The sequence below is a fragment of the Bos indicus x Bos taurus genome, chromosome 14, assembly GCF_003369695.1.
Source record: "Bos indicus x Bos taurus breed Angus x Brahman F1 hybrid chromosome 14, Bos_hybrid_MaternalHap_v2.0, whole genome shotgun sequence".
In the NCBI taxonomy this organism is placed as follows: domain Eukaryota; kingdom Metazoa; phylum Chordata; class Mammalia; order Artiodactyla; family Bovidae; genus Bos; species Bos indicus x Bos taurus.
Window position 1 is genome coordinate 8,927,369 of NC_040089.1, and position 25,514 is coordinate 8,952,882.

General features: G+C 48.2%; 1 protein-coding gene across 2 annotated transcripts in view; it reads left to right on the plus strand.

Moving 5' to 3' along the window:
- KCNQ3 (potassium voltage-gated channel subfamily Q member 3) overlaps window positions 1-25,514 on the plus strand; it is a 300,343-nt gene that overhangs the window by 251,446 nt on the left and 23,383 nt on the right. For both annotated transcript variants that reach the window (XM_027560820.1, XM_027560818.1), the window contains exons 4-9: window positions 2,302-2,474; window positions 8,551-8,706; window positions 9,957-10,067; window positions 11,902-11,997; window positions 13,402-13,496; window positions 19,573-19,599. In XM_027560820.1, coding sequence (XP_027416621.1) covers window positions 2,302-2,474; window positions 8,551-8,706; window positions 9,957-10,067; window positions 11,902-11,997; window positions 13,402-13,496; window positions 19,573-19,599 — 658 coding nt within the window. The remainder of the gene's footprint in view (window positions 1-2,301; window positions 2,475-8,550; window positions 8,707-9,956; window positions 10,068-11,901; window positions 11,998-13,401; window positions 13,497-19,572; window positions 19,600-25,514) is intronic.

Below are 25,514 nucleotides of genomic sequence, written 5' to 3' on the forward strand. Positions count from 1 at the left end.
GGTCAATAATGTGTTAAGCTGACTTCTTTTTCGTCTTTGGAGTGACCTCTCCAGTGCTGACCAGAAGTCTTTGTGTGTGTGTGTGTGTGTGTGTGTGTGTATTTTAGCAGGGCATGGAGGGGGTGACTTTGAGATTGACGGTGCCCAAATTCTGAGGTCTCTGCCAACTTAGAGCAGTCCTAGTATAGGGAGCCCCACTGGAACAGGAGGGTTTCCAGCAGAATAGTCTCACGACTCTAGGATCATAAGGGAGCTCCAGCTTTTGTTCTCCTCCTGTCCCTTCTGGAGAGATGAGACTGGCCCTCAGCCTCCACCATCCTGGCTGGCTTCTTTCCTGATGTTGTTGCATTTTCTCTTCTGCTCATCTAACTTCTCCCATAACGTGGCCCTCATAGGTAGAGTTGTTTTGCTCTGTTTGACCAGAGGGTGGCTATCCTGTGCACGTGCATCATGTCCTCCTCATTTGAAACAGCCTCAGACCCTGCCCTGTCACTGTGGCTGAGTCTCTCTGGGCTGAGATTTGCTGCCCTAGTGTCAGAGTGTCATAGACTCATGTCACATTTACCCTGCGTCTAGGTTTTGTTTTATTTTCTGCAAACCTGAAAAGTGGATATCTTTACACAGACAGAGAAGCCCAACCAAGGATATAGATATACTGGTATCCAGATGTCTGACCCCTAGTTTTCCCCAGAGTTTAGGCATATATGGGAGACACTTTCACATGGTCGAAAGGATGCCAGCTTTTTTGGGCAGACATACTTGGTGTGGATTTAGGAACCTAATCCGAGCAGGGTAGCCGGCACAAACAAAGGTACGGAGATGTGAGAGACCACAGTGAACCCAGAAAACCACACGTGCTTCTAGAAGGTTCCCTAGGGCCAGGTCACAGAGGGTTTTCAGAAGCTTGGACTTGGCCCATTGGATAAACATTCCAAGTGTCTTCCTTGTACCCTGATGCCCTTGCAAAAACAAACCAACTAAACAGTTCTGTGGTTGACATCTTTTGAGAAAGGCTAGACTTCATTGGTAAAAGTGACAGCCCCAGGACATAATAGTACATTAAAGGCCCTGAGAGTCCTGCAGTAGTAAAACCTGTTTAATTGATTCTTTTTCTAATTTACTGGATCACGGGATCCTTTGTGCTTGCTAGTCCCCTGCAGTGCAGTGGGGACATAATAGATCCTGGAGCTGGGGGGAGGAACATTGAAGGGAATGCGAACGAGACCAGGGCCCTCTTCCTTCCATCTTTGACCGTTTACCTTCAGGAGCCAGCTTGGCCCTTTGAGAACTGCCTCACCCCCTTGGCCTCTGCTTGCAGCTCTGGTGGACATTTCTGGGTCTCCTCCTGACAGCAGCCCCCCATGTCTGGGGCGGGTCCCATGCTTTCCTGCACCCTACCCCAGGGTCTTCTCTGAAACTGAGAGAGGTCACTGGGCAGTGCAGCTCAGAAGTGTGGGCATGTTGATGACGCCCTCGGCCAGCAGGGGGCGGGAGCCTGTGGACAGAGACCCCAGCTCCCATCTTTCAGAGGGATGATGGTGGGAGGTGTTCTGCCTACAGCTCTGAGGTTCCAGCAGCAGCAGCAGCCCCCACAAGACCTCTGCCCTGGCCTTTCCCCTGCCTCCCTCTCCCCTCCCTTCTGCTTCCCGAGTTCACCTCCCTTTCAGTCACCCGCAGCCAGGACCCTCTCAAAGCTTGCTTGCAGGGGAAAGTGAAAGTGAAGTCTCTCAGTTGTGTCGGACTCTTTGTGACCCCATGGACTATAGTCCGCCAGTGTCCTCTGTCCATGGGCTTTTTCCAGGCAAGAATATTGGAGTGGGTTGCCATGCCCTGCTCCAGGGGATCTTCCCGACCCAGGGATCGAACCCCAGTCTCCCACATTGCAGGCAGATGCCTTACCGTCTGAGCCACCAGGGAAAGGGGAAACCCACAGTTAAACAGCATCTGAGCTTCAGACCACCTCTCCACCACCTGGGCAGCCCCAATCCCCTCTCAGCCAGAGAGGGACCCCCCAAGGACCACCGCTGGAGGGTCTTGGAGCATCACTTCCCTGGGATTGGAGTGAGCGCTGGCATCCTGCATCCAGTCCCAACTCGGCCACATCTGGCTGCAGGGCCCTGGAAAGGGGTTCACACTCAGAGCTCCTGTTTCCTCACTCATCGCAGAAGAACACGTATCCCACGGGTATCACGATTTAACACGGCACCTGCCCGTCTGTGGCCAACAGTGCAGTGACGGCTCCCACGCTCTGGCCTGACCTCCTTCCCCCCTCTTCCCTGCCACCCTCCACCCTCTTTCCAGACATCTTTGTGCTGATCGCGTCCGTGCCTGTGGTTGCCGTGGGAAACCAGGGCAACGTCCTGGCCACGTCCCTGCGGAGCCTGCGCTTCCTGCAGATCCTTCGGATGCTGCGAATGGACCGGAGGGGCGGCACCTGGAAGCTCCTGGGCTCGGCCATCTGCGCCCACAGCAAAGTAAGTGCCGCCGAGAAGCCGCTGGACCACCGCGCTTGCTTCCTTCCTACCCCCATCCGGTCCACGGCATCCCCTCCCAGACGGTGTCCCCGGGGGGTCCTGCCACCACTGATGGTGGTGGGAAGGAGGAACGTAGACACAGGTAGACCAGATTCAAACAACACTGGCCACGTCACTCAACCCTCTTTGACCGCAGTTTTCCTCTTTCCAAACACAGGGATGATAATGCCGGGGCCCCTAATGCAAAGCAGTGTGGGGTGGAAGGATGTCACCCGGGCGGGTTGGAATCCAGACTCTATTGGTATGACTCTGGAGACTTCCTGTAACCCCTCTAGGCTTCCCTGGTAGCTCAGATGGTAAAGAATCTGCCTGCACTTCAGGAGATCCTGGTTCAATTCCTGGGTCAGGAAGATCCCCTGGAGAAGGAAAATGGCAACCCACTCCAGTATTCCTGCCTGGAGAATCCCCTGGACAGAGGAGCCTGGCGGGCTGCAGTCCATGGGGTCGCAGAGAGTCGGACATGACTGAGCCACTGACACACACTGTAATCACTCTGGGTCTTCTCTCCTGTGTTTATAAAACAGAAATGATATGCACTCACCTCGTAGGGTGAAAAGACTTAGAATACACTCAGTTCATAGATATGGTGGCTCAGCTGCTGTTGTTATTATGTAGTCAGAAGCACAGTGCCTGGACTTGGTATTTGATACAGATTAGCTCACCCCAGGATCAGCACTGTTCTTATCTCAGTTCAGGGATAAGGAAGCAGATACGGAAAGAGAAAGTGAGCTGCCCAGGCTGTCTGGCTTCAGAGCCTGTGTTCAGTGGCTTGCTAGTGGTAGCTCTTGCCTCTACAAGGCAGATGAGAAGCTAAGACCAAGAGGCCAATGTATCTGGAGCTGCCATGCTCTGCATTTCTCTCCTATGGTTAGCCCAAACCTTTGGTACCACTTTCTTTTAACATCCCTGCCTTGGCTGGACCCTGGAGAAATGAAGGAAAACCTTTGAGTGGCAGGAAAAAAACACAACACACTCAGAAGCCAGTTCGGGAGAGATCAGAGCAAAGGGCTCCTGAGATGTGTGTTCCTTAGAGCAGCAGTCTCCAGCTTTTTTGGCACCAGGGACCAGTTTTGTGGAAGACCATTTTTCTATGGACCGGGAGTGGGGGTGGTTTGGGGAGGATTCAAGTGCATTACCATTTAGCCTGTGCTTTATTTCTATTATTATTAAATCATCAGCTCCACCTCATATCATCAGGCATTAGATCCTGGAGCTTGGGGACCCCTGCTTTAGGGGATAAAGTGAAAGCTGCCTTCACTGAGAAGAGAGCATCTTCTTGTGCCAATCTTGGTGGGTACAGTGTACACGGTTGGCACCTGGAGCAGACCCCCGTTCCTGGGAGGATGTGCTCAGCCCTTTAACTGCTCTGAGAGTTGGCTGCCAATGTTCCCAGCTGTCCCTTCCCTGGAAAAGCACAGGAGAGCTGCCCGGCCCAGGAGCTTATATTGTTCTCAGCTTCCGCCTCCCCCATCAGGGCGGCCCACAGCCAGTGACTCACTGACACCAGGATCCAGCCCTGTGGGGCTGCTCATGCTGCAGAGCTTCCCGTGGAATCAGGCTGAGGGAGGCTCCAGCATGGAGCACACCCTCGCTGAGCTCTTTCTTCTGCCCTGCCCGGCTTCTCTCATTCCCTCTGTTCCAAGACCCTCCCTCAATCATCATGCTTGTTGTTTAGTCACTCACTCATGTCTGACTCTTTTGTGACCTCTTTGACTTTAGCCTGCCAGACTCCTCTGTCCATGGGATTCTCCAGACAAGAACACTGGAGTGGGTTGCCATTTCCTTCTCCAAGGAATCTTCCTAACCCAGGGATCGAACCTGCATCTCCTGGCAGGTGGATTCTTTACCATCTGAGCCACCAGGGCAGCCCTCACACGCTCCTAAATCTCCATCTCAAACTTTGCTTCTGGGGAACTACACCAAAAGCAGGGAGCCCGGGCCGAGTTGCCATTGAGGAGCTCAGAGTTTTCCTTATAAATCTTAACGTCATCTGCCACCCAACCTGGGCAAGCCCAGAATGCCCCTGCAAAGCTCCTGGATTCCTCCCGTTCAGGTACACACCCAGATATGTCAGCATCTCATAGTAGAATGAATAGAAGCTTAAGAGTCAGACAGCAGCTCAGTGCAAATTGCAGCTCTGCCACCTTCGAGCCGTAAGACTTTAAGAATGCTGCTCTCTTTTCATGAGAGCTTCCTCAGTGGTTAAAATGTGAATACTTCCGGCTGCTCACATGAGCCAAGGTACGTGTCAGTACCTGGCGAATAATTAGTGCTATTAGTAGTAGCATGTATTATTCCAAACAGTACAAACAAATAACAGAAAGAAAATGAAATACTAATTTAAAACACTTAGAGTCTCACATCTGAAAACGCAGTTTCTTCCCATACATGTTTTATTCCCTGTCTGCTCCACTTCTGGCCACAGGCTCAGGGAGACAGGGCTTTTTTTTTTTTTTTTTTTTTTTGAGAGAGAGTTCTTTCTTTCTTTCTTTTTTTCTCTTTTTTTTTCTTTCTTTCTTTCTTCACCTGAACTATTTTATTATTTTATTGTTATTATTACTATTTGGCCATGCCGCGTGGTGTATGGGACCCTAGTTCCCCAACCAGGGATCCAACACACGCCCCCGGCATTGGAAGCATGGAATCTCAATCAGTAGACCACCAGGGAAGTCCCTATTTTATCTGTTATCAGAGGACGTGTTAGCAACACCTAAGCTGGTGTCCATGCAGCTGAACTGATTCACGGCTCTGGTGGAAATCAGGACTGAAAATGGCTGGGTAAGGCCCTCGTCCTGTGTTCCTTCAGATTAGAATATACGACAGTTGGCTGTTTGCCATGAATACCTGAGAAAAGATGGTCCACGCTGCCGGACCCCACACCTGCAGCTTAGCAGGTGGAATCAGGACAGAATCACAGGTCTGCAGCCGGAGACCAAAGGCAGACGGAGCAACTGCTTGGCCAGCTCCGTGCCCCATCTTTCCCCCAGCAGTCCCGGCTTGACGAGCCCTCAGCCTTTCACTGTCCCTGAGCTCCAGCGTGGCTGCAGGCCTGGCCTTCACTTCCAGAGCAGGCAGTGTATTCAGAAAGTATAAGCGCTTACCTGGATTTGAGTCCAGCATTTACTAACTGCAGGAGCTTAGACCTGTTCCTTCTCTGAACCTGGTGAACAAACACCACTTCATTTCTTCATTCATTCATTCAAAAAAAAGTGTTCTCTGGGCCAAGTTCCATGCTGGACACTCCTGGGAACTCAGAGATGAAGAGGGAGAGCCCCACAGGGTAGGACTTTAATGCTCTTACTAAAGTTGGGATCGGCCAGACTCTGCTTCCAGAACAAATAAGCCCTGGAGTCTCTGTTCAGTTCAGTTCAGTTCAGTTGCTCAGTCGTGTCCGACTCTTTGCGACCCCATGAATCTCAGCACGCCAGGCCTCCCTGTCCATCACCAACTCCCGGAGTTCACTCAAACTCAGGTCCATCGAGTCGGTGATGCCATCCAGCCATCTCATCCTCTGTCGTCCCCTTCTCCTCCTGCTCCCAATCTTTCCCAGCATCAGGGTCTTTTCCAATGAGTCAACTCTTCTCATGAGGTGGCCAAAGTATTGGAGTTTCAGCTTTGGCACCAGTCCTTCCAATGAACACCCAGGGCTGATCTCCTTTAGGATGGACTGGTTGGATCTCCTTGCAGTCCAAGGGACTCTCAAGAGTCTTCATGCCTTAACACAAAAATGTGGGTGTCTTCTCATGCACACTGTGTCTGATGTGGGTCGAGTGGCCTTGGCTTGTCTTGGAAATGAGCCTTGAGTCACTGAGGCAAGGGAAGGGGGCCTGCGAGCATCCTCTAGAATGGACCTAACACAGGAAGTAGTTCCCATCATTTCCACGGGCTGGAACCCAGACCCTCGGCTGCCACTTGACTGCTGGGGGGCTCAGGCGTGTGCAGGAGCCTGCGGACGTCGGGGGGCAGCCACTGCCACGGAGCGGCTGGCGAACATTGCATCAAGTCAGAATTACCTTGAATGGCCTTTGAGGGACTGCAAGGCACAGTGGGGACTCATTTCCCTCCCCAGTGACCACTGTGCCAGCTCTTCATCCCACACAGCCGGGACTTCCATACGCACACGGACAGCTGTTTCTCTGGTTCAGCATTTGGAGGCAGAGAGTATGAAAGAATGTAGTCACACTGGAATCACACTCAACAGGGTGAAAGGTTCGTGACTAGGGAAGGACCATCCACTTCGTCCTTTCCTTCTCAAACCCCGGTGGAGTGGACACTCACGGAGGGGAAGGGCTGCTGGATTGCCTGCAGCATCTCAACCAACCTCTGTCTGCTGTGAACTCACACGAGGGCACCAGGCACCTGATGCTGTGGCAAAGGTCAGACCTATAAGCGAATGAGCATAACAGAGACCTAACATCTGTTTAGAAAATGGTGAAGACGTAGAAGGGAAAAAAAAGCTGGAAATGAAAGCTCGCTCTAGTTGGGGGAGCAAACATCCAGAAAGCTCTCATAATGGAGATGACACGAGTCTTAGGTGCCCCAGTGCTCTCGGGTTGGGCCCCCGGGGAGGGGCCCGGAGGACAGAGGACCAGTGTGAGCAAAGGCTCAGAGAGATACGATGGACCCAGGAGGCCCGCTGATTGGCCACGGACGGTCGGATAGATGAACTCTGTCCATGTGAACGGCTTCATTCTCCGTGATGACTTAGCAGGAACGTCAGGCCTCATCTCCAGACTGTGTTTGCCCATGACCTTGACTTTCATCTGTCCAACCTACCAGGGTAACCCTTGGAGGTGGAATAGAATGAGAAGGATAGGAAGCACCTCAGGGATCATCATGGTCAGGGTGTTTGAAACTTCAGTGGTTTGCCCATCTTTGTCATGTCTCTGTACCACCCTTACCATTACCACTCCTAACATTTTTTCTTTACATCAGCTCTGTCTTGTTTTCGAGGATACCCCAGTCTATCATGCGATCGTACCCACGAAATAATGGTTTTATGTTTAATTTATGCTAACATGGTTTAAATCGGTATGTGATTCAGTTCAGTTCAGTTCAGTCGCTCAGTCGTGTCCGACTCTTTGCAACCCCATGAATCCCAGCACGCCAGGCCTCCCTGTCCATCACCAACTCCCGGAGTTCACTCAAACTCAGGTCCATCGAGTCGGTGATGCCATCCAGCCATCTCATCCTCTGTCGTCCCCTTCTCCTCCTGCTCCCAATCTTTCCCAGCATCAGGGTCTTTTCCAATGAGTCAACTCTTCGCATGAGGTGGCCAAAGTACTGGAGTTTCAGCTTTAGCATCATTCCTTCCAAAGAAATCCCAGAGCTGATCTCCTTTAGAATGGACTGGTTGGATCTCCTTGCAGTCCAAGGGACTCTCAAGAGTCTTCTCCAACACCACAGTTCAAAAGCATCAATTCTTCGGTTACTTCTTATTAAAAAATGCCTATCTGTATTTGAAGCATCTGTGGCACTTTTTGAAACTCTGTGGTTCAGTCCCTTCATTTTAAAAATGAAAAAACTGAGGCTGGGGAGGAGAGGTCATCTGCCCAGAGTCACACAGTCAGTTAGTGGCTGGGCTGGGCTCCCATCCACACCTCTGTCCCCTCTGCCAGGATAATTCCCCCTCGCTGTCTGCCACTTTCCAAGTGGAAAGAGCTTTATCGTTGTTCTGCCCAATCCTGCATAGAATAGGGTCTCCTGAGTCCCGAGCCTTGTCTCCGAGGGAGCGACCCATCCCTCCTGCCTTCTTGCCTCCCCATGAAGCCTCTTGAGCGTGATTAAGTGACCATAGAGCTCTCCCTCTCCTTCTAGAGCCATCCCCTCATTTTGTTAATGATGAAAACAATGACCCCCATTTCCCAGTGATGGGAGGTGAGGATCAGAGAAGGTGAGTAACTGGCCCATGTCCCAGAGCTGGTAAACCTGCACTCCAGCTCCAGTGTGTCTGCCTGCAACCTCCTCCCAGCCTCCACGCAGTGACCCCTTCCCTGTCCACTGCTTGCTGTCCCAGGAGCTCATCACCGCCTGGTACATCGGGTTCCTGACGCTCATCCTGTCTTCATTTCTCGTCTACCTGGTTGAGAAAGATGTGCCGGAGGTGGATGCCCAAGGAGAAGAGATGAAAGAGGAATTTGAGACCTACGCAGATGCCCTGTGGTGGGGCCTGGTGAGTTACCACCTTGAAGGCTGCCCTGTGGGGGTCAGTTGGAAGGTGGGAAGGGTGTGGAGGGCGTGATGTGAACATGTGGGGTTGGGCAGTTGCATTCTTCAGCACAGGGAAGAGGAGGGCGCCTCCATTTAGGAACCCCCCCGGGAGACGTACCCAGCAGGGTGGGGCCCTTGGAAGGAGGGCTTTTCCCTAGAAGTCAGGGCTCTGATGAGTCTCATCCCATGGTCACTCAGGGACCTTACCTGTCATTAGCCAGGCTGGGCTGTGCAGACTCAGTGGCAGATGCAGACGTGTATACCCAGACCCTCAAGCACACCTAGAGACACATGGCCCCACCCTCATCGGGCATGTGGTATTAAAGCATTGTTTAAGCACTTTACATTTATAAACACATTTTAAGTGCAAATAACTCCTATTATTAGCTCTCTGGTGGTTCAAACAGTAAAGAATCCACCTGCAGTGCAGGAGACCGGGGTTCAATCCCTGGGTTGGGAAGATCCCCTGGAGAAGGGAATGGCTACCCACTCCAGTATTCTTGCCTGGAGAATTCCTTGGACAGAGGAGCCTGGCGGGCTACAGTCTATCGGATGGCAAGGAGTTGGACATGGCTGAGCTACTATAACACTTTCACTTTTTCAAATTCGAGAACCTGAGGCTTGAAGGGGTTGAGTCACTAATTCAAAGCTCTCTGAGCCAAGTTAGTGCTTAACCTGGGATTTGAGCTCAAGCATTTGAGTTCCAGAGGCCACACTCTTAACTACTCCTGTAGCCTGCCTTCTCTGTTCATAAGTAGACGTTTGCTGATAACCTACAAGTGTAAATTCACAGAGGAATATTCAACATACACCTGGACAGACACGGGCCCAGACATTAGACACGCACACCTATATACACAGTACACATAAATACATGCACAAGAGCACATACATTCAGAATCATGGCTATATACAAAGTCATGCATTTGCAAACATACACATGAATATATATGCACATATACATGTTTGCAATTCTTGAAGTACCTGTTGACTGATTGACTATAGGGAAGAAATCCTTAGCTTAGAAACAGATGTGGTCTCAAGGCTCCTATATAAGATTGCTGGTCATTAGCACCTTCTCTCCCACGGGAGTGCTATTCTAAATGGGACAGTGCCGCAGTCAGTACAAAGGCTTATGGGTAAAGCTCGGCTGATACATCACTGACCTCCTCCCCGCTGGGAAGCCCCGTGTCTAAACGCTTCTCTTTTCAGATCACACTGGCCACCATTGGCTACGGAGACAAGACGCCCAAAACGTGGGAAGGCCGTCTGATCGCAGCCACCTTTTCCTTAATCGGAGTCTCCTTTTTTGCCCTGCCAGCCGTGAGTGCTCTTACTGTTCTCCCTCGATGATGGGCAGGATCTGTCACTGCCTGGCCCCAGCTCAGCCATCCAGACTCATCTTCCACCTTCTCGTATCCTGATTTCCAGCCCCATCAACTCAATAGCTGTCCTGTCTCTGCCACAGGCTGTGTGGCTCTCTTTGCCAGGAGTGATCCCCCCAAACACCTACTCCTCTTTCAAGACTCAGTTTCCTTTAAAAAAAAAAAAATTATTGAACTATAGTTGATTTACAGTGTTGTGAACATCTGCTGTATAGCGAAGTGACATATCTACATATAGGCATTCTTTATTTAAAAGTTGGGGTATAATTGCTTTATAATGCTGCGTTACTTTCTGCTATACAGCTAAGTGAATTGGCCATATGTTTACATATATCCCCTCCTTCTTGGACCTCCCTCCCATCCCGCCCTTCTAGGTCATCACAGAGCACCAAGCTGAGCTCATATTGTTTTTTAAAGCATTCTTTTCTATTATGGCTTATCGCAGGATATTGGATATAGTTCCCTGTGTTATACAGGGACATGTTGTTTATCCTCCAGACCCAGTTCAATGCTGCCTTCTTTAGGCTGAGTTCAGCACTCCCTCCTCTGGGTATCGCTCTGTAAAAGCATTTCTGAGTCCACCTGGGATTTCAGATTCCAAATCTGCTTCCCCGGGAGAATGTGAGCCCCGTGGGGGTTTGATTATGTCTTTCACCCCATATTCCGTGCACATAGCGAGCCCTTTATATTTGTGAGTTCCCTTCTCTGCCCTGTCATCTTCTAGTTTGTGTAAAAAAATGCATTTCCCTCAAACTCTTGATCCCTGGTAGAATAACTTCCCCAAAGCCCAGTGCCCAACGGCGTCATAACAACAGTAATAATATACAGCATTGTTGAACTTGCTGTGAACTAGATTCACGCCACGTGCTTCCCCTACACTGTCTCATTTAATCTTTGTAAAAACATTTGGAGTTTGGTGTGCATCTCTCCCCATTTTCCAGATGAGGAGACAGGCTTCACTGGGTCAGTTAGGTTTCCATAGTCACAGGGCTATTGGGTTGTAGAGCCAGGCCTGCTCCTTCAAGCGTGGCTCTTAATCACAAAGCTTGCAAAGAACCTTCCGGTGTAACAACCCCTCTTCCTTGCCCTTCATCTCCCATCCTTTTGATACTGAGGCTCTTTGTCCATGGCAGCCCTCCCTTCGTCCATTGCAGCCATCCAGTGTTTTTTCCTAAGATGTTTGACCTTGGGAAGATGACCTTTCTGACTCTCAGTTTCTTTATCTATAAAAGATAAGGGGCTGTGGGCATGGGACATGGTCTCTCAACTTGAAAGGGGTGTGCCCCCCCACCCCACCCCCCTCACGTGAGAGTTTGACCTAGAAATCAAAACAGATCACAATTCGGAGAAATGCCAGCCAGAGTAAAAGTCTCACGTGACAATTCAAGCAACTGAAATATTTTTTAAATTCCACTAATATTAACTGGGAATCTGTTGCGCCTCCTACTCCTTACTAGGCAGTCCCTGTTACGTCATCTCATTTTTTCCTCACATAACTGTGAGGTGGGTGCTGCTATCTGACTTCCCTGTGGAAGAACCTGAGATGCAGCAGAGAAGAGGCTGGCCAGGGCCTCCCTGCTGGGAGTGGCAGAGTCGGGGATTGAACACTGACTTCCAGGCCCCACTTAACCCGGCCCCCACTACCTGGAAAACGAAGACGGGATCTTTTCTTCTCCCCTTCGCTCGGTGTCATCACTGGGGCCTGAGAGTCGGGGTGGGGCTCCAGGAGAGGCTTGGGGGAGCTGACCTCAGGGCCTGACCTCTCCCTTCAGGGCATCCTGGGGTCCGGGCTCGCGCTCAAGGTGCAGGAACAGCACCGCCAGAAGCACTTTGAGAAAAGGAGGAAGCCCGCTGCTGAGCTCATCCAGGTCTGTCTGCCTGGGGCTGAATTGGACGGGGCCACGCATCTGGGCATGTGTCTGTGTGACTATGTCTGTGTGTGTGTGTCTATGTGTATGTGTGTGTGTCTGTGTCTGTCTGTGTCTGTGTGTATGTGTGTGCATGTGTCTGTGTGTGTGTGTGTGTGCGTGCACGCACATCCGTATGATTCTAAAGGAGTGGGCATACCGTGATCTGGGATAGACCCAGGACCAAGCCTGCTTGCCACAACTCTGGATATTGCTATGGTTTATCTCTATGACTAGTCACTCTGTGTGTCCTGAAAGTGACCATCCCATCACTCTCCCATCCAAGTTCTAAGCCAGTCAAAGACTAGACACAGGACTTAGACAGGCGCCCGCCCACCAGCTGCTTCACCCTTGACGGGTGAACTTGGCCTGGACTTGGGTCCACACTAGCTTTTCTCCCCTTCTATTCTCACCAGTCTTGAACGGGGAACCCACAAGGAAGAGTCAGCCTAGAGCACAGGTGCGTGGCCAATCCGCTGCAAGGAGATGTGGGCCCTTACCTCTGCTCGTGATAGAGAGCTGATAAGTCCAGAGAGGGAGAGATGCCCGCGTGTGCACAGTGCCGACCAGTTCACCGTTTACCCCCAGCCAGCAGACGGCCAGCGTGCGGGTGCGGTCTCCTGGGCTGGGAGCTGGGACAATAGTGAGAGATGACAGGAGGGGCAGAGTGCTCCCTCTTCTCCTTCAGAGAGAGTTCTTGCTTCGTGGTTTTACAGGCTGCTGGGAGCAGAGAGAACAGGAAGGGAGAGTGTTCTGGCTCTGGCTGGCTGCCTGGGACAGACCGTCCGCATGGCCTCCCATGACACTGCCTCCAGTTGTAGTGAGTGTCCCTGCGGGGCTGATGCAGGATGGTGCACAGTGTTATCTTGCAGCTTGTAGTTTCTAAGGCAGTTCTGGTCTCCAAGAGTCTGCCCTGTTATCCTCCCCGCCCCCAAACCATCACGGTATACAGAAGATCTAGTGCGTTAGAATCAAAACCTTACCTGCCAGACTGTCTTTTGCACCCAGAAGTGGCACAAAAGACTGTTTGTCTTCCCACCTTCTTGAGAAATCTCAAGGAATCCTGCAACAGCAGGAATCCCTGCTCCTTTCAGGGCTCTTAAACCCAGATTCCCCTCTCCACGGTAATTCACTTCTCTACCCTACCCGCTACTACGTCGATTTTCTCCATCTGAGATGATAAGGTCAAGGAGGTTTTTCTTCCCATAGGAGCTACAAAAGGCCAAGAATCTGGCTTCCCTGGGTATGACCTCAGTGTGCACTGAACCCTGAGGTGTCCAGGGCTGACTGTTTCAAAGTTGTGGGATTCTGAGTGACCTTCTGGGTGACACCAGCTCATTCCCACCCCTCGTATCTCCTCCCCAGGCCGCCTGGAGGTACTATGCTACCAACCCCAACAGGATTGATCTCGTGGCGACGTGGAGGTTCTATGAATCAGTCGTCTCTTTTCCATTCTTCAGGCAAGTGGCCACTCAGCTGAACGCTCAGGGCATGACTCACCACCCTCTCCGTGGGTCTGTATGTGTGCTTGTGGCCTTCATGGTTCCTGGAAGACATCCTGGAGGGCGGTGGTTCTCAGTCTGGGCCTCATGTTAGACTCATTAGAGCTTAAAATATCCCAATGCCCAGACCATCCCCAGGCTGATTAAATCATAATCCCAAGGGGAGGAGGCAGGTACGGGGGTGCAGCCCAGTATTTTTTGAGGCTCCCCAGATGACCTCAGGATGTTGCCCAGGGTTTCCAGTGTGGAGTGGCTGAAAGAAGGTCCGGTCAATGTTGGAGCAGGGTCAGTGGCTGAGGAAGTGAGGAGTGGGTGCAATGGGCTACCCTGGCCATCCTGGAGGCCAGGATAGTCGTGCCTTTCACCCTCAGACCAGAAAAGGGCAGGGGAAGAAGCATCTGGGGGAGTCCTCTGGGGGCCCAGAGATGTTTTGTATTCTCAGAAGTGAGAAATTAAATGAGAGTCTTCAGGGAAAAAAAATTACATTCCATTTCCAATGGCCAGCGCCTATGAAAAGGGAAGGGAAATGAATATTTATGGACATCCAGTATGCTCCTGGAATACAAGTTGACGTTGATTTAATACTCACAGGCACCCTGTGAAATAAGTCAGAGGTTCTCAGATGTTAAGATGGGTTATAATCAGTGGGGGATGTGGACATGCGGATCCTGCATCCTTCAGCGGTTTTGTGCTGTGTGCTTAGTCGCATCAGTCGTGTCTGACTCTTTGTGATCCCATGGACTGTAGCCCACCAGGCTCCTCTGTCCAAGGGATTTTCCTGGCAAGAATACTAGAGTGGGTTGCCACTTCCTCCTCCAGGGGGTCTCCCCAACCCAGGGATCGAACCCAGGTCTCCTGTGTCTCCCACATTGCAAGCAGATTTTTTTACCTCTGAGCCACCAGGGAAGCCCTCAACAAGTTTTAATGGCATTGGAATAGTTGAAGCCTCTCAAACAGGCATCCCTGGTGATTTTAACACAGGAGCCCTTGGAGACAGGCTGGGTGGTTGGTGTCACCAGGCTCCTTTTGCAAATGAGCCAACTGGAGCTTAGAAACTTTGGTCATTTTGGCCAATATCAGCCACATCTAGGTCCTCCAAGCCTGTGGTCACTACTTGGGTTTCTGAAACAGACTGCACCTTGCAAGGTTTTAGATCCTGAGCTCAGAGTTTTAAGTGTGTGAATGGAAGGCTGGACTGCTAGGACCCTTGAGCTGGTAGGAGAAGTAGAGGGACGCTCAGACTCATACCTGGAGTGGGAACCCCCACGCTCTGCAGCATGTTTCTGCCATACGTCTGGGTTCACAGACCATGACATGACCCAATGCTGGACTAGTGACTCCCTCCCACCTCCCTTTACTCTCATTATGGGACTTGTGACCAGTCTCTGAACTCGGCCTCAGTATTCCCTCCACCTCCATCACCAGATTGCGGTGAAGATTTAAGGACACTGAGGACATCGAGGTCTATTGACTCATTTCCCCAGCATAAAACCTTCCAGTGGGTAACCATGACAAAGAGAAGAGGATCCAAAACCTGACCGTGACCCACAGGGCCCCAGAACCTCAGGGCCATGCTTCCCTCCCCAGCTCAGGGGCTATGGTGCTGTCCCAAGAGGGTCTAGTGGTACATGGCACCTTCTAGTCCAGGCATTCAGCCTAGCAGTATTTTTGAGCTCCTTGTATATGCTAAGGTTGGGCCAGACCATGAAGGTCACACATGACTCATGAAGGACTCTCACCTTGATCCGGAAAGGGAAGAGAAGCCACTGAAGGCAGAGAATGACATGATCAGATATGTGTTTCAGGAAAAAGACGAGAAGGGATGTGGAGGACGGATTGGACAGGCCCAGGATCAGGAGATCAGCTAACAAATGATTGCAGGATTCAAGGGAAGAGGAAATGAGGGCTTACAGGAAGGTAATAGCAGTAAGAAGAGAGAATGGAGGGAGGACCTGAAAGGGAATAAGCAGAGGCAAAGAAATTCAAGGAGTGATGAATTGTAGAGCTAAGGAGATGAGAGAAAACAAGATTCCATAGTGGAATGGTAGAGTTGGGTTTACTTTATCTTCTTACTTGTAATTAGATTTACTTACCCTGAAGATGGGCTTCCCAGGTGGCGCTAGTGGTACAGGACCTGCCTGCCAATGCAGGGGACCTAAAAGAGACAGATTTGATCCCTGGGCCAGGAAGGTCCCTTAAAGAAGGGCATGGCAACCCGCTCCAGTATTCTTGCCAGGAGAATCCCATGGACAGAGGAGCTTGGCAGGCCACAGTCCACGGGGCCACAAAGAGTCGGACACAACTTAGCATGCAGGTATGCGCCCTGAAGATGCTTTCTGTGATTCCTTCTGATTCTAGAATTCTATTCTGTGTGTGTATGAATTGGTCAGTCATGTCCAGCTCTTTGCGACTCCATGGACTGTAGCCCACCAGGCTCCTCTGTCCAGGGAATTCTCCAGGCAAGAATACTGGAGTATTCTTGGGTAGTATTCTGGGGTGGGTAGCCATTCCCTTCTCCAGGGGATCTTCCTGACCCAGGGATCAAATTTGAGTCTCCGACATTGCAGGCAGATTCCTATTGTAGCTATAATCATTTCGAGTTTGGGGTAGTATCAAAATTCCTTAGGAGAGCAAGAGTCTTAGAATGGGCCAGTCGCTTCTCCTGAAGAGAACAGATTGACCTTGAACTCCAAAACCAGAGCTTGTGAACCACACTGAATGCTGAATCAAGATGATTTCTGTTTGCTTTGCATCCCGTGGTCTTGGCAATAGGCCCATTCTTTTGGGTTGATTTATTATAAATAAGGCATTGTCCTAGCTGTCAGAGACTCGGAGGAATACTTTGTGCTGTAGACAGCTGCTGTGATATGGGAATGGCTTTTAGACTAGAAGGGAACATTTCTTTCTTTTTTTCAAGGACAAAAGTATAAAGCCACTAGAGAATTCACTTGGCAACCATTCTGAAACAAGGCAGTCCCTTGAGAAAAGAATGTTCCCCATATTCCAACCCATTCCATAGGTTTCACAGCAAAATAAAAAGTAGCTGATGGTACACTGGTATGTCTTCACCTGCTTCCTAAAGGTTTTTTATTTGATTTATTTTTAAAAAGACTTTATTGAAATAGACTTCATATACTACAAAAGGATTTCACATACCATAAAAGATACCCATTTAAAGTAACAGCTCGGTGGGTTTCAAAACATATTCACAGAGTTGGGTATTGGTCACCACAGTCTAATTCCTGGACATTTTCATTATCCCCCAAAAGAAACCCAGTGCCCTTTAGCAGTCACCCCTGGTTCCCTCTTTTACTGCAGCTCCTGTAACCACTCATTTATTTTCTCACTCTATTCTGCCTATTCTGGATATTTCATATAAAAAATAAAATCTTGGGACTTCTCTGGTGGTCCAGTGGCTAGATTCTGTGCTCCTAATACAGTGGGCCTGAGTTCGATCCCTGGTCAGGGAACTAGAACCCACATGCCATGGCCAAATAAATAAATATAATAAATAAATAAAATGTTATGATTTCTTTTACCTAGCATAATATTTTCAAGTTTCGTCTATGTTGTCTTGTGTATCAGAACTTTGTTGCTTTTATGGAATAATATTTCACAATATTGACCCCATTTTATTTATCCATTCATCAGCTGATACACACTTGTGCTCTTTCTACTTTTGGGCTGTTATACCCCCATGAACATTCAAGTACCAGTTTGTGGATATGTGTTTTCAGTTCTGTTGGATGTATACCTAGGAGTGGAATAGCTAACTCTATATTGACTTTTTGAGAAGTCGTCAGACTGTTTTCCACAGTGGCTGCGTGATTTTGTGATCCTCCAAAAGATCTTGAAGGATGCAGTTATGTAGCCCATTTCTAAAAGTAGTGTCATATCCATTTCCAGCAAGTGTAGTTCTTTGTTACTTTGCAAGAATATGTGTGTATGTATACACACAAGTACATATTGATATGCGTATGTATATATTTGTATGTTTTGGGCTACCAGTGATGAATGATGGTATGCCTTTTTTGTTTTGTTTTTATGATTACTTAGAATTATATACTCATTACTTTTGAATTTCAAAGAACCTTAGAGACTTTGAAGTCCAACCCCAATTTTGGATAAGAAGAAACAGAAGCCTCCAGCTCAGGAACTTGCTCAAGGTCACACATGATGCTGGGCACAGGAGAGACCAAACCCAGGTCTTCTGATTTGCTGGCCTATGGAGATGGAGGCTTCCCAGGTGGTGCTAGGGGTAAAGAACCCGCCTGCCAGTGCAGGAGATGTAAGAGACTCTGGGTTCAATCTCTGGGTCAGGAAGATCCCCTGGAGGAGGGCATGGCAACCCACTCCAGTATTTTTGCCTGGAGTATCCCATGGACAGAAGAGCCTGGACGGCTGCAGTCCATAGGGTCGCAAAGAGTCAGACACAACTGAAGCAACTTAGCCCAGATAATGGTAGACCTAGTAGAAATGAAGTGAAGTGAAGTCGCTCAGTCGTGTCTGACTCGTAGCGACCCCATGGACTGCAGCCTACCAAGCTCCTCCGTCCATGGGATTTTCTAGGCAGAAGTACTGGCGTGGGTTGCCATTTCCTTCTCCAGGGGATCTTCCCCATCCAGGGATGAAACCCGGGTCTCCTGCATTGTAGACAGATGCTTTACCGTCTGAGCCACCAGGGAAGTTCCAGTAGAAGTAGGTGGTGGGAGGCTAAGGTACAGGAAGAATCTGGGGAGTAGGAGGGGGGCAGAAAGTAAGTTACACATTCTCATGTACAAGCAGAGAAGTGGGCAGATGTTAAAAATCGGATGTTGTTTACCGTCAACAATAACGAAAAAATCCATGCACACTTACCAGTTCCCTAAAAGTGATATCAATAACAGAATTGTCTGTAGCTGCACTGCCCTACATGGTAACTACTTATCACAGGTGGCTGTCTAGTATCTATGGCTAGTGCAACCAAGAAACAGAATTTTTCATCTTCTTTCATTTTAATTTCAATGACCATCTGTGATTAGTGTCTGTCGTTGCAGCTCTGGAATCATTAGATAGACAAAAATGGAGATGAAACAAAGGCCCAAGAAACAGAAGTTGCCTGACCAAAAAGACTCAGTTAATTTACTGTATAAACAGAACTTGTTTTTTTATGAGCAGGGTCAAGATTGTTGGAGTTCTTAGAAATGGAGAAGAAGGACAATATGCAGTACTCTTTCTCTAGGGCTGAATAACGTTAGACCCGTTTTCATAAGTGCTGTGTGCACGTGTGCACATGCTAAGTCGCTTCAGTCGTGTCCAATTCTTGGAGACCCCATGGACCGTAGCCCGCCAGGCTTCTCTGCCCATGGAATTCTCCAGGCAAGGTACTGGAGTGTGTTGCCATGCCCTCCTCCAGGGGATCTTCCCAACCCAGGAATTGGTCTCTTAGGTCTCCTTCATTGGAGGCAGGTGCTTTACCACTAGCACCACCTGGGAAGCCCTTTATATGTACTATCTCATTTAATCCTTGGTTCCCTGATCTGTCCCCACCACCTAACAGGTCACCTAAACCCAGCACAAGGTGTGGCACAGAGTAGGTGCTCAGGAACCATTTTTGGATGAATAAATCAGTAGTCCCCATCCTTTTGGGCACCAGAGACAGGTTACGTGGAAGACAATTTTTCCCCAGACTGGGTGGTGGGGTGGGGGTGGTTTCAGAATGATTTAAGCACATTATATTTTTCGCGCACTTTATTTTTAATCTAATGCCACCACTCATTTGACAGGAGGTACCAGTCCGTGGGCCCGAGGATGGGGAACTCTGGAATAAATGAATGAATGGCTGAGAGGGATCTTGGAATTCAGAACCAGGCCCGTTAGGTTGCAGGAGGGGTCTAGGGTCTGCCTGGGGAACCCCAACTCATTCATGGGTCCCCCTCTATATGTGCCATTTTGCCTTGCTCCTGCATCTTCAGCAAAGGAAGCTTGCAAACAGATTTTGGGGAGAGGAGAAGCAGTTGCATGTAATTTATGCTTTATTTTTTTCTCCTCATAGGAAAGAACAGCTGGATCCAGCAGCCAGGTACGTTTGTGATCATGAATCCTCTTCTTCCCATCACTGTGTCGGGACAGAGGGTCCAGTTGTGTATGGCCTGGGGCCCCTGGGCAGTTGTGCTGGTCATGAGATAGAGTTCTGGGGTTCGCTGCAGTTGCTGGACACCATTTTCCTCTGCCAATTTCATGTAAATTTGCTCAAGAACAACTTAATTGTGATCATAGCGGTAGCCACCTTTTGGGTGTTTCTCCTCTGGGCAGTGCCTGGAGTCCTACATGTGTGGTCTCACATGGTCCTCACGTCACCAGTGAAAAATCGACTCTCATGCTTTCATTTATGGGTTGAGGAGGTTGGGTGTTAGAGAGGTTGAGTTACTCACCTCCTGAGTCACACAGCTACTGAGTAGTAAGACCAAAATTCAAACTCAGGTCTGAATATTCAGACCACGTTATTTCCACTATAACTTGCTTCATTTGCTTCTTGGGCTCAAAAAGTGTGAAAGTGTTAGTCTTTCCGTCATGCCTGATTCTTTGTGACCCCATGGATTGTAGCCCTCGAGGCTCCTCTGTCCTGGAACTCTCCAGGAATGGAGTGGGTAGCCATTCCCTTCTCCAGGGGATCTTCCTGACCCAGGAATCGAACCTGAGTCCCCTTCATTGCATGCAGATTCTTTACTATCTGAGCCACCAGGGAAGCCCTCAAAAAGTAAATCACAACTGTAATTCACAATCCCCAGTAAACCATGCTCACCACAGGCTGCGGCAGAGACAGAGGGAGCTCAGCCGTCTTCTTTCTGGTTCCTTTTCAAAAATATGTCACAATATCAGAGGAGCTATGGCTCCTACTGGAAGTTATAAAGAAAGACCACCTCTTGGAAACAGTTGAACTGTTTGCATACATGTCATCCCTTGGTATCTGCAAGGGATTTATTCCAGGACCCCTCTGTGGATACCAAAATCCATGGATGCCCAAGTGCCTTGTATCAGAAGCCACAATATTTGCATATAATCTTTACGTGCAACCCACTCCAGTATTCTTGCCTAGAGAATCCCATGGACAGAGGAGCTTGGCGGGCTACAGTCCATGGGGTTGAAAAGAGTCGGATACAGCTGAGCAACTAACACTTTATATGAATCCTCCTGTGTACTTAAATCATCTCCAGATTAGTTAGTGCAAGCACTCTATCAATAGTAAAAACAATGTAAATGCTATGTAAAGAGTTGCCCAAGTGTGGCAAATTCAACTTTTGCACTTTGAAACTTTCTGGAATTTTTTCCCAAATGTTCTTGAGCCACACTTGGTTGAATCTGTGAATGCAGAACCTGCAGCTATGGAAAGCTGTATGGAATACAGCTATTCTGTATTTATAAAACAGAAATAATGATAAATGTAAATATGCATAGTATATTTTTAAAATATGTATTGAAACTGTTATTGTGGCAAACTACTTGTAAGGCCTCTCAGTCCATCTCCTGGACACCAGCTCAATCTCCAGAGCTGACAGAATTTGGGCAGAAGTGGTGGTAGCACCCCAGACCAACTTGTATGGGAGCCACTTGAGGACAGTGACCCTTGGGAATCTGGATCAAGTGGCCTTGAATGGGGCCCACGATGCCTCATCACACACATAATCCCACATGAAAGAAATGATTATAGACAGCGCCAGCTTGCTCACAGACACAGACACGGCTTGGACTCTGCCTCCTTCACGCAGGTTTTCAAATGGAAGGAGTATTTCTTGCCTGGAACCAGTCTGGACTGTAGTGGGTATTTGGGTGTAGAGGAGGGGGCTGGACAGCTGACAGAGTCAGGGTGCATTTGCTAGAGAACTTGCAGCCATTTTGTGTCTCAGAGGCAGAGCAGGAAGATAGCTCAGCGATCCTCTTCTAGATACTTTTTCAAGAGGACAGGCTCACCCCAAGTTCCAAAACTCACGAGCAACCAGGAGTTATACAACCTTAAGACTCTTCAACAGGGCTCCCTGCTCCCTCCCCTCTTGTGATCAACAGGGTTTCAGATCATGCAGGTGAATTACTCACTACAAGTGAATTATTCAATCTACCATTACTGCCTTTCCTATGCAGACACGAATAGAATTCAGCCAGACTGGAACATACGTGTGGAATATTGTTGCACCCTAGACTAGGAACTTCAGTTTATTTGGGGCTCAGATAGATGCTTTTTGCCACATTGCTGGGCATGCTTCTCCCATGATTGAAAATCTGAAATCATAATGCCATCTGTAGAAGGCCCGTCAAGTTCCAGGCCACTCCACTTTCATTGTCATCTAATTCCCAATTAAGACTTCTCGTTTTTATGAAAAAAGAGCACAGGCGAGATAAACTTTCGTTCACAGTTTTCCCCCCGCTCGGAGAGAAAACAAGGTATCAAAGCCGCAAAGATTTGGCACATGAATGATGACAGTTATTTATAGAACTGACAGTTGCCTTCTCTGCCTTTCTCAGGATAGCCCGTAGTGCCAGAGGCGCCTTCTAAGGGGGGCCACTGCACTTGTGTAGGGCCCCCTTCTCCCATGTCTAAAGATGGAAGGAAGAAATAATGAAAAAATAAGAGACAAAATAAAGATTTTAAGCCCTTGTAGGTGGAATTGACTTGCTCTATGCAGATTACAAGCCTGTGTTCATTGAGCTCACAACAAACAGAACAAAACAGATTGACCACTTCTTCAAAAGACTTTTCTCTTGCCTGCAATGCAACTGTACTCTTGGTTTATCCATCACTCATCTGAAATCTCCATCCATTCATCATCTGTCCATCTGTCCATTCCACCCATCTATCACTCACAATCCATCATGCATCTATCCATCATCTATCATCCATCAACCATCCATCATCCATCCATCCGTCCATCCATCCATCATCCATCCATCTGTTCACCCATCCATCTGCTTATTCAATGAATATTTATTAAGACCTCCTGTGTACCAGAAACCCTTTTAGGGAATATGGCTATAAACAAGAAAGACAAGGTCCCCAATTATTTACTTGACAGGGTGCCTCTCCGTTTTCCTGAAAGTGACATGTCCCAAACTCAACTTGTGTTCTTTTGTTTTTTTAATTTTTGTTAGTTTATCCAGGACACACATGCCCACCAAAGATGGCATGAGGAAGCTAGAGAATGTAGTCAAGTTAGTCCCAAGCAAAGCTGTTTACTAAGTACTGTTTGCCTTTGGTATTCTTTAACCTCATCTATTACGTTGTCTATCTTCAAGTTCTCTGTGGTATCACAGCTTCCATGACACCACATCCCCATGACCTCATCTTATTTTTGTACCCTTGATGGGAGGGGCAGGATTTGCATTTAAAAGTACCACTCCTAGGATTCTGTTTGTCTTTTGTTCATATGAACACTTTTGTGAGTTTTAATGTGCAAAAAAATGGACCCAGAGCTAAGCTTGAAAGTAGAGACAAAAGAGATTTTAATTGAATTGAAAATGAGAAAAATCTAGACTGGAGCAGAAAAGGACTCAACGCTGGAAGGAGTATATAAGGAGGAGAAATGGGAAGAGAGAGGATTCAGAACCTGGCTGGATGGTATAACCACTGAGAATTTTTCCCAATGGAGAGAGTCTAAATGACTTTTTAATTTTAATTTTTAAGTTTTCTTTAAAAAACATATACATGGTTCATAAGTCAAAGTATTGTAGAAGTAGGGACTTCCCTGCCAGTCCAGCGATTAAGACTCCATGCTTCCAATGGCTTCCCATGTAGCTCAGTTGATAAAGAATCCTCCCTCAATGTGGGAAACCCCAGTTCAATTCCTGGGTTGGGAAGATCCCCTGGAGAAGGGATAGGATACCCACTCCAGTATTCTTGGGCTTCCCTTGTGGCTCAGTTGGTGAAGAATCCGCCTGCAATGTGGGAGACCTGGGTTCGGTCCCTGGGTTAGGAAGATCCCCTGGAGAAGGGAAAGGCTACCCACTCCAGTATTCTGGCCTGGAGAATTCCATGGACTGTGTAGTCCATGGGGTCACAAAGAGTTGGACATGAGCGACCTTCACGTTGACTTCCAATGCATGGGACCTGGGTTCCATCCTTAGTTGGAGAACTAATATCCCACATGCCATGCAGCATGACCAAGATAAAATGAAATACACAGTTTAATAAATAATAATAATATAGAGGCAAACCATGAAATGTCTTAGTACAACTTCTGTCCCTCTCCACCCTATTCCACTGTCCACTCCCCATAAATAATTTCTTTTTCATTTTTAGGTATCTTTCCAGTGTTTCTTCAGCAAACACAAACCAAAATTTATATTTTTATATTCCAACTTCCAAAAGTACTTTAATAATGATACTCAATTTAAGTTATTTGAGCTGTGAGGCAGATCCTCACCATTTACTAAAATCCACTTCATGCCACAGTCTTGTATGAAGTGTGTGTGTGTGTGTGTGTGTGTATCAAGGAAAGGGACTGCCACAGTCCCTTAGATTTCTTCTCCAAACCTGTTTTGTCCCATTTGCTCAACTGAAAATAAATGGCGTCCCCATAAAAATAAACGGCGTCCCCACCCACCCGTTCTGTATACAGCCAGAAACTTTCTCTTTCCCTCGCGGCCACACAGAACCCATGGAGGAAGACGGGCGTGGCTCTTCTCCAAAATAAATGTCCGAGTTCTGGTCTCCTCTTGCTCCTCAGTGCAGTCTCCCTGGTCCAGACCACCAGCATCTCTTGCCTGGAAAACATAAGGCTTCTTCATTGCTCTTTCAGTTTTTCCTTACTCCCCTCCAATCCATTCTCCATGGAGAGGCCACTGTGTTTCCCTTTGCGGGGAAAAATGTATTTTACTGTGGTAACACACACATAAAATTTGCTGTCTTAACCATTTTTAAATGTCCGTTTAGGAAGTCTCCAGTATATTCACGTTGTCATGCAACCAGTCTCGGTACTTCTCAGTCTTACAAAACTGAGACTCTGTGCCCATTAAACACCTGCTCCTCATTTTTCCCTCCCTCTAGCCCCTGACAATCACCATTCTCTTATACTTTCTGGGTTTGACTTCTTTAGAATCCTCGTGTGAGTGAAATCATATAGTGTTTGTCCTTCTGTGATGGGTTTACTTCACTTGTGGCATAATGTCCTCAGGGGTCATCCATGCTGTAGCTGGCATCAGAGTTTCCTTCCTTTGAAGGCTCCAGTGAATGTCTATACTGCATTTTATTGACCCGTTTATCCATCCATGGACATTTGGGTGGTTCCCACCCTCTGGCTGTTGTGGATAATGCTGCTATGAACATGTATGTGTATATTTTTAATGTAAAGTTGATATACTCTTTCCTTCTTAAAACTCTTTTGGTGTCTCCAGGTAGGCTTAGAATGATAGAAATTCCTATTTTCTCTTTATATTTTAGAATCTTATTTTCTTTTTTCTTTGGCTGCACCCTCTGACTTGCAAGATCTTAGTTCTCTGACCAGGTATCAAACCCACAGCCCTTGCAGTAGAAGGGCAGAGTCCCAACCACTGGACTACCAGAACTGTCCCCTGCAGTGGCTGATCTTGATGGCAGGCATCCTGTTTCTATCCTAAGTTCCCTCAGGGCTCACCATCTGGGGTGGCTCTAATGTAATGGTTTGATGGCTGCAGCATCCTTTGTTAACTGCTAGAGCAGGTAGCATTTTTTTTTCATTGATGCTGGTCAGGTTTCTAGCAATACATGTATCTGTTTGCCTGTCACGTGACTTCTTGACCTTATTGTAAGCTAACTGGAGGCCGAAAATCATACCTACTTTGGTCACTACTGTAACCTCAGCAAATTACCAAGAGTCTAGCATTTTCAAGGTGCAGAACACATTTTTGTTGGGTAAATAAGTGACATGAGCTCTGTTTTACAGGTGAAGATAAAACCTGAATCAGAGTTAATGCCTTACCCAGGTTGAAATATTAACCACAGAGCAGCTATTTGAACTCAGTTCTCTT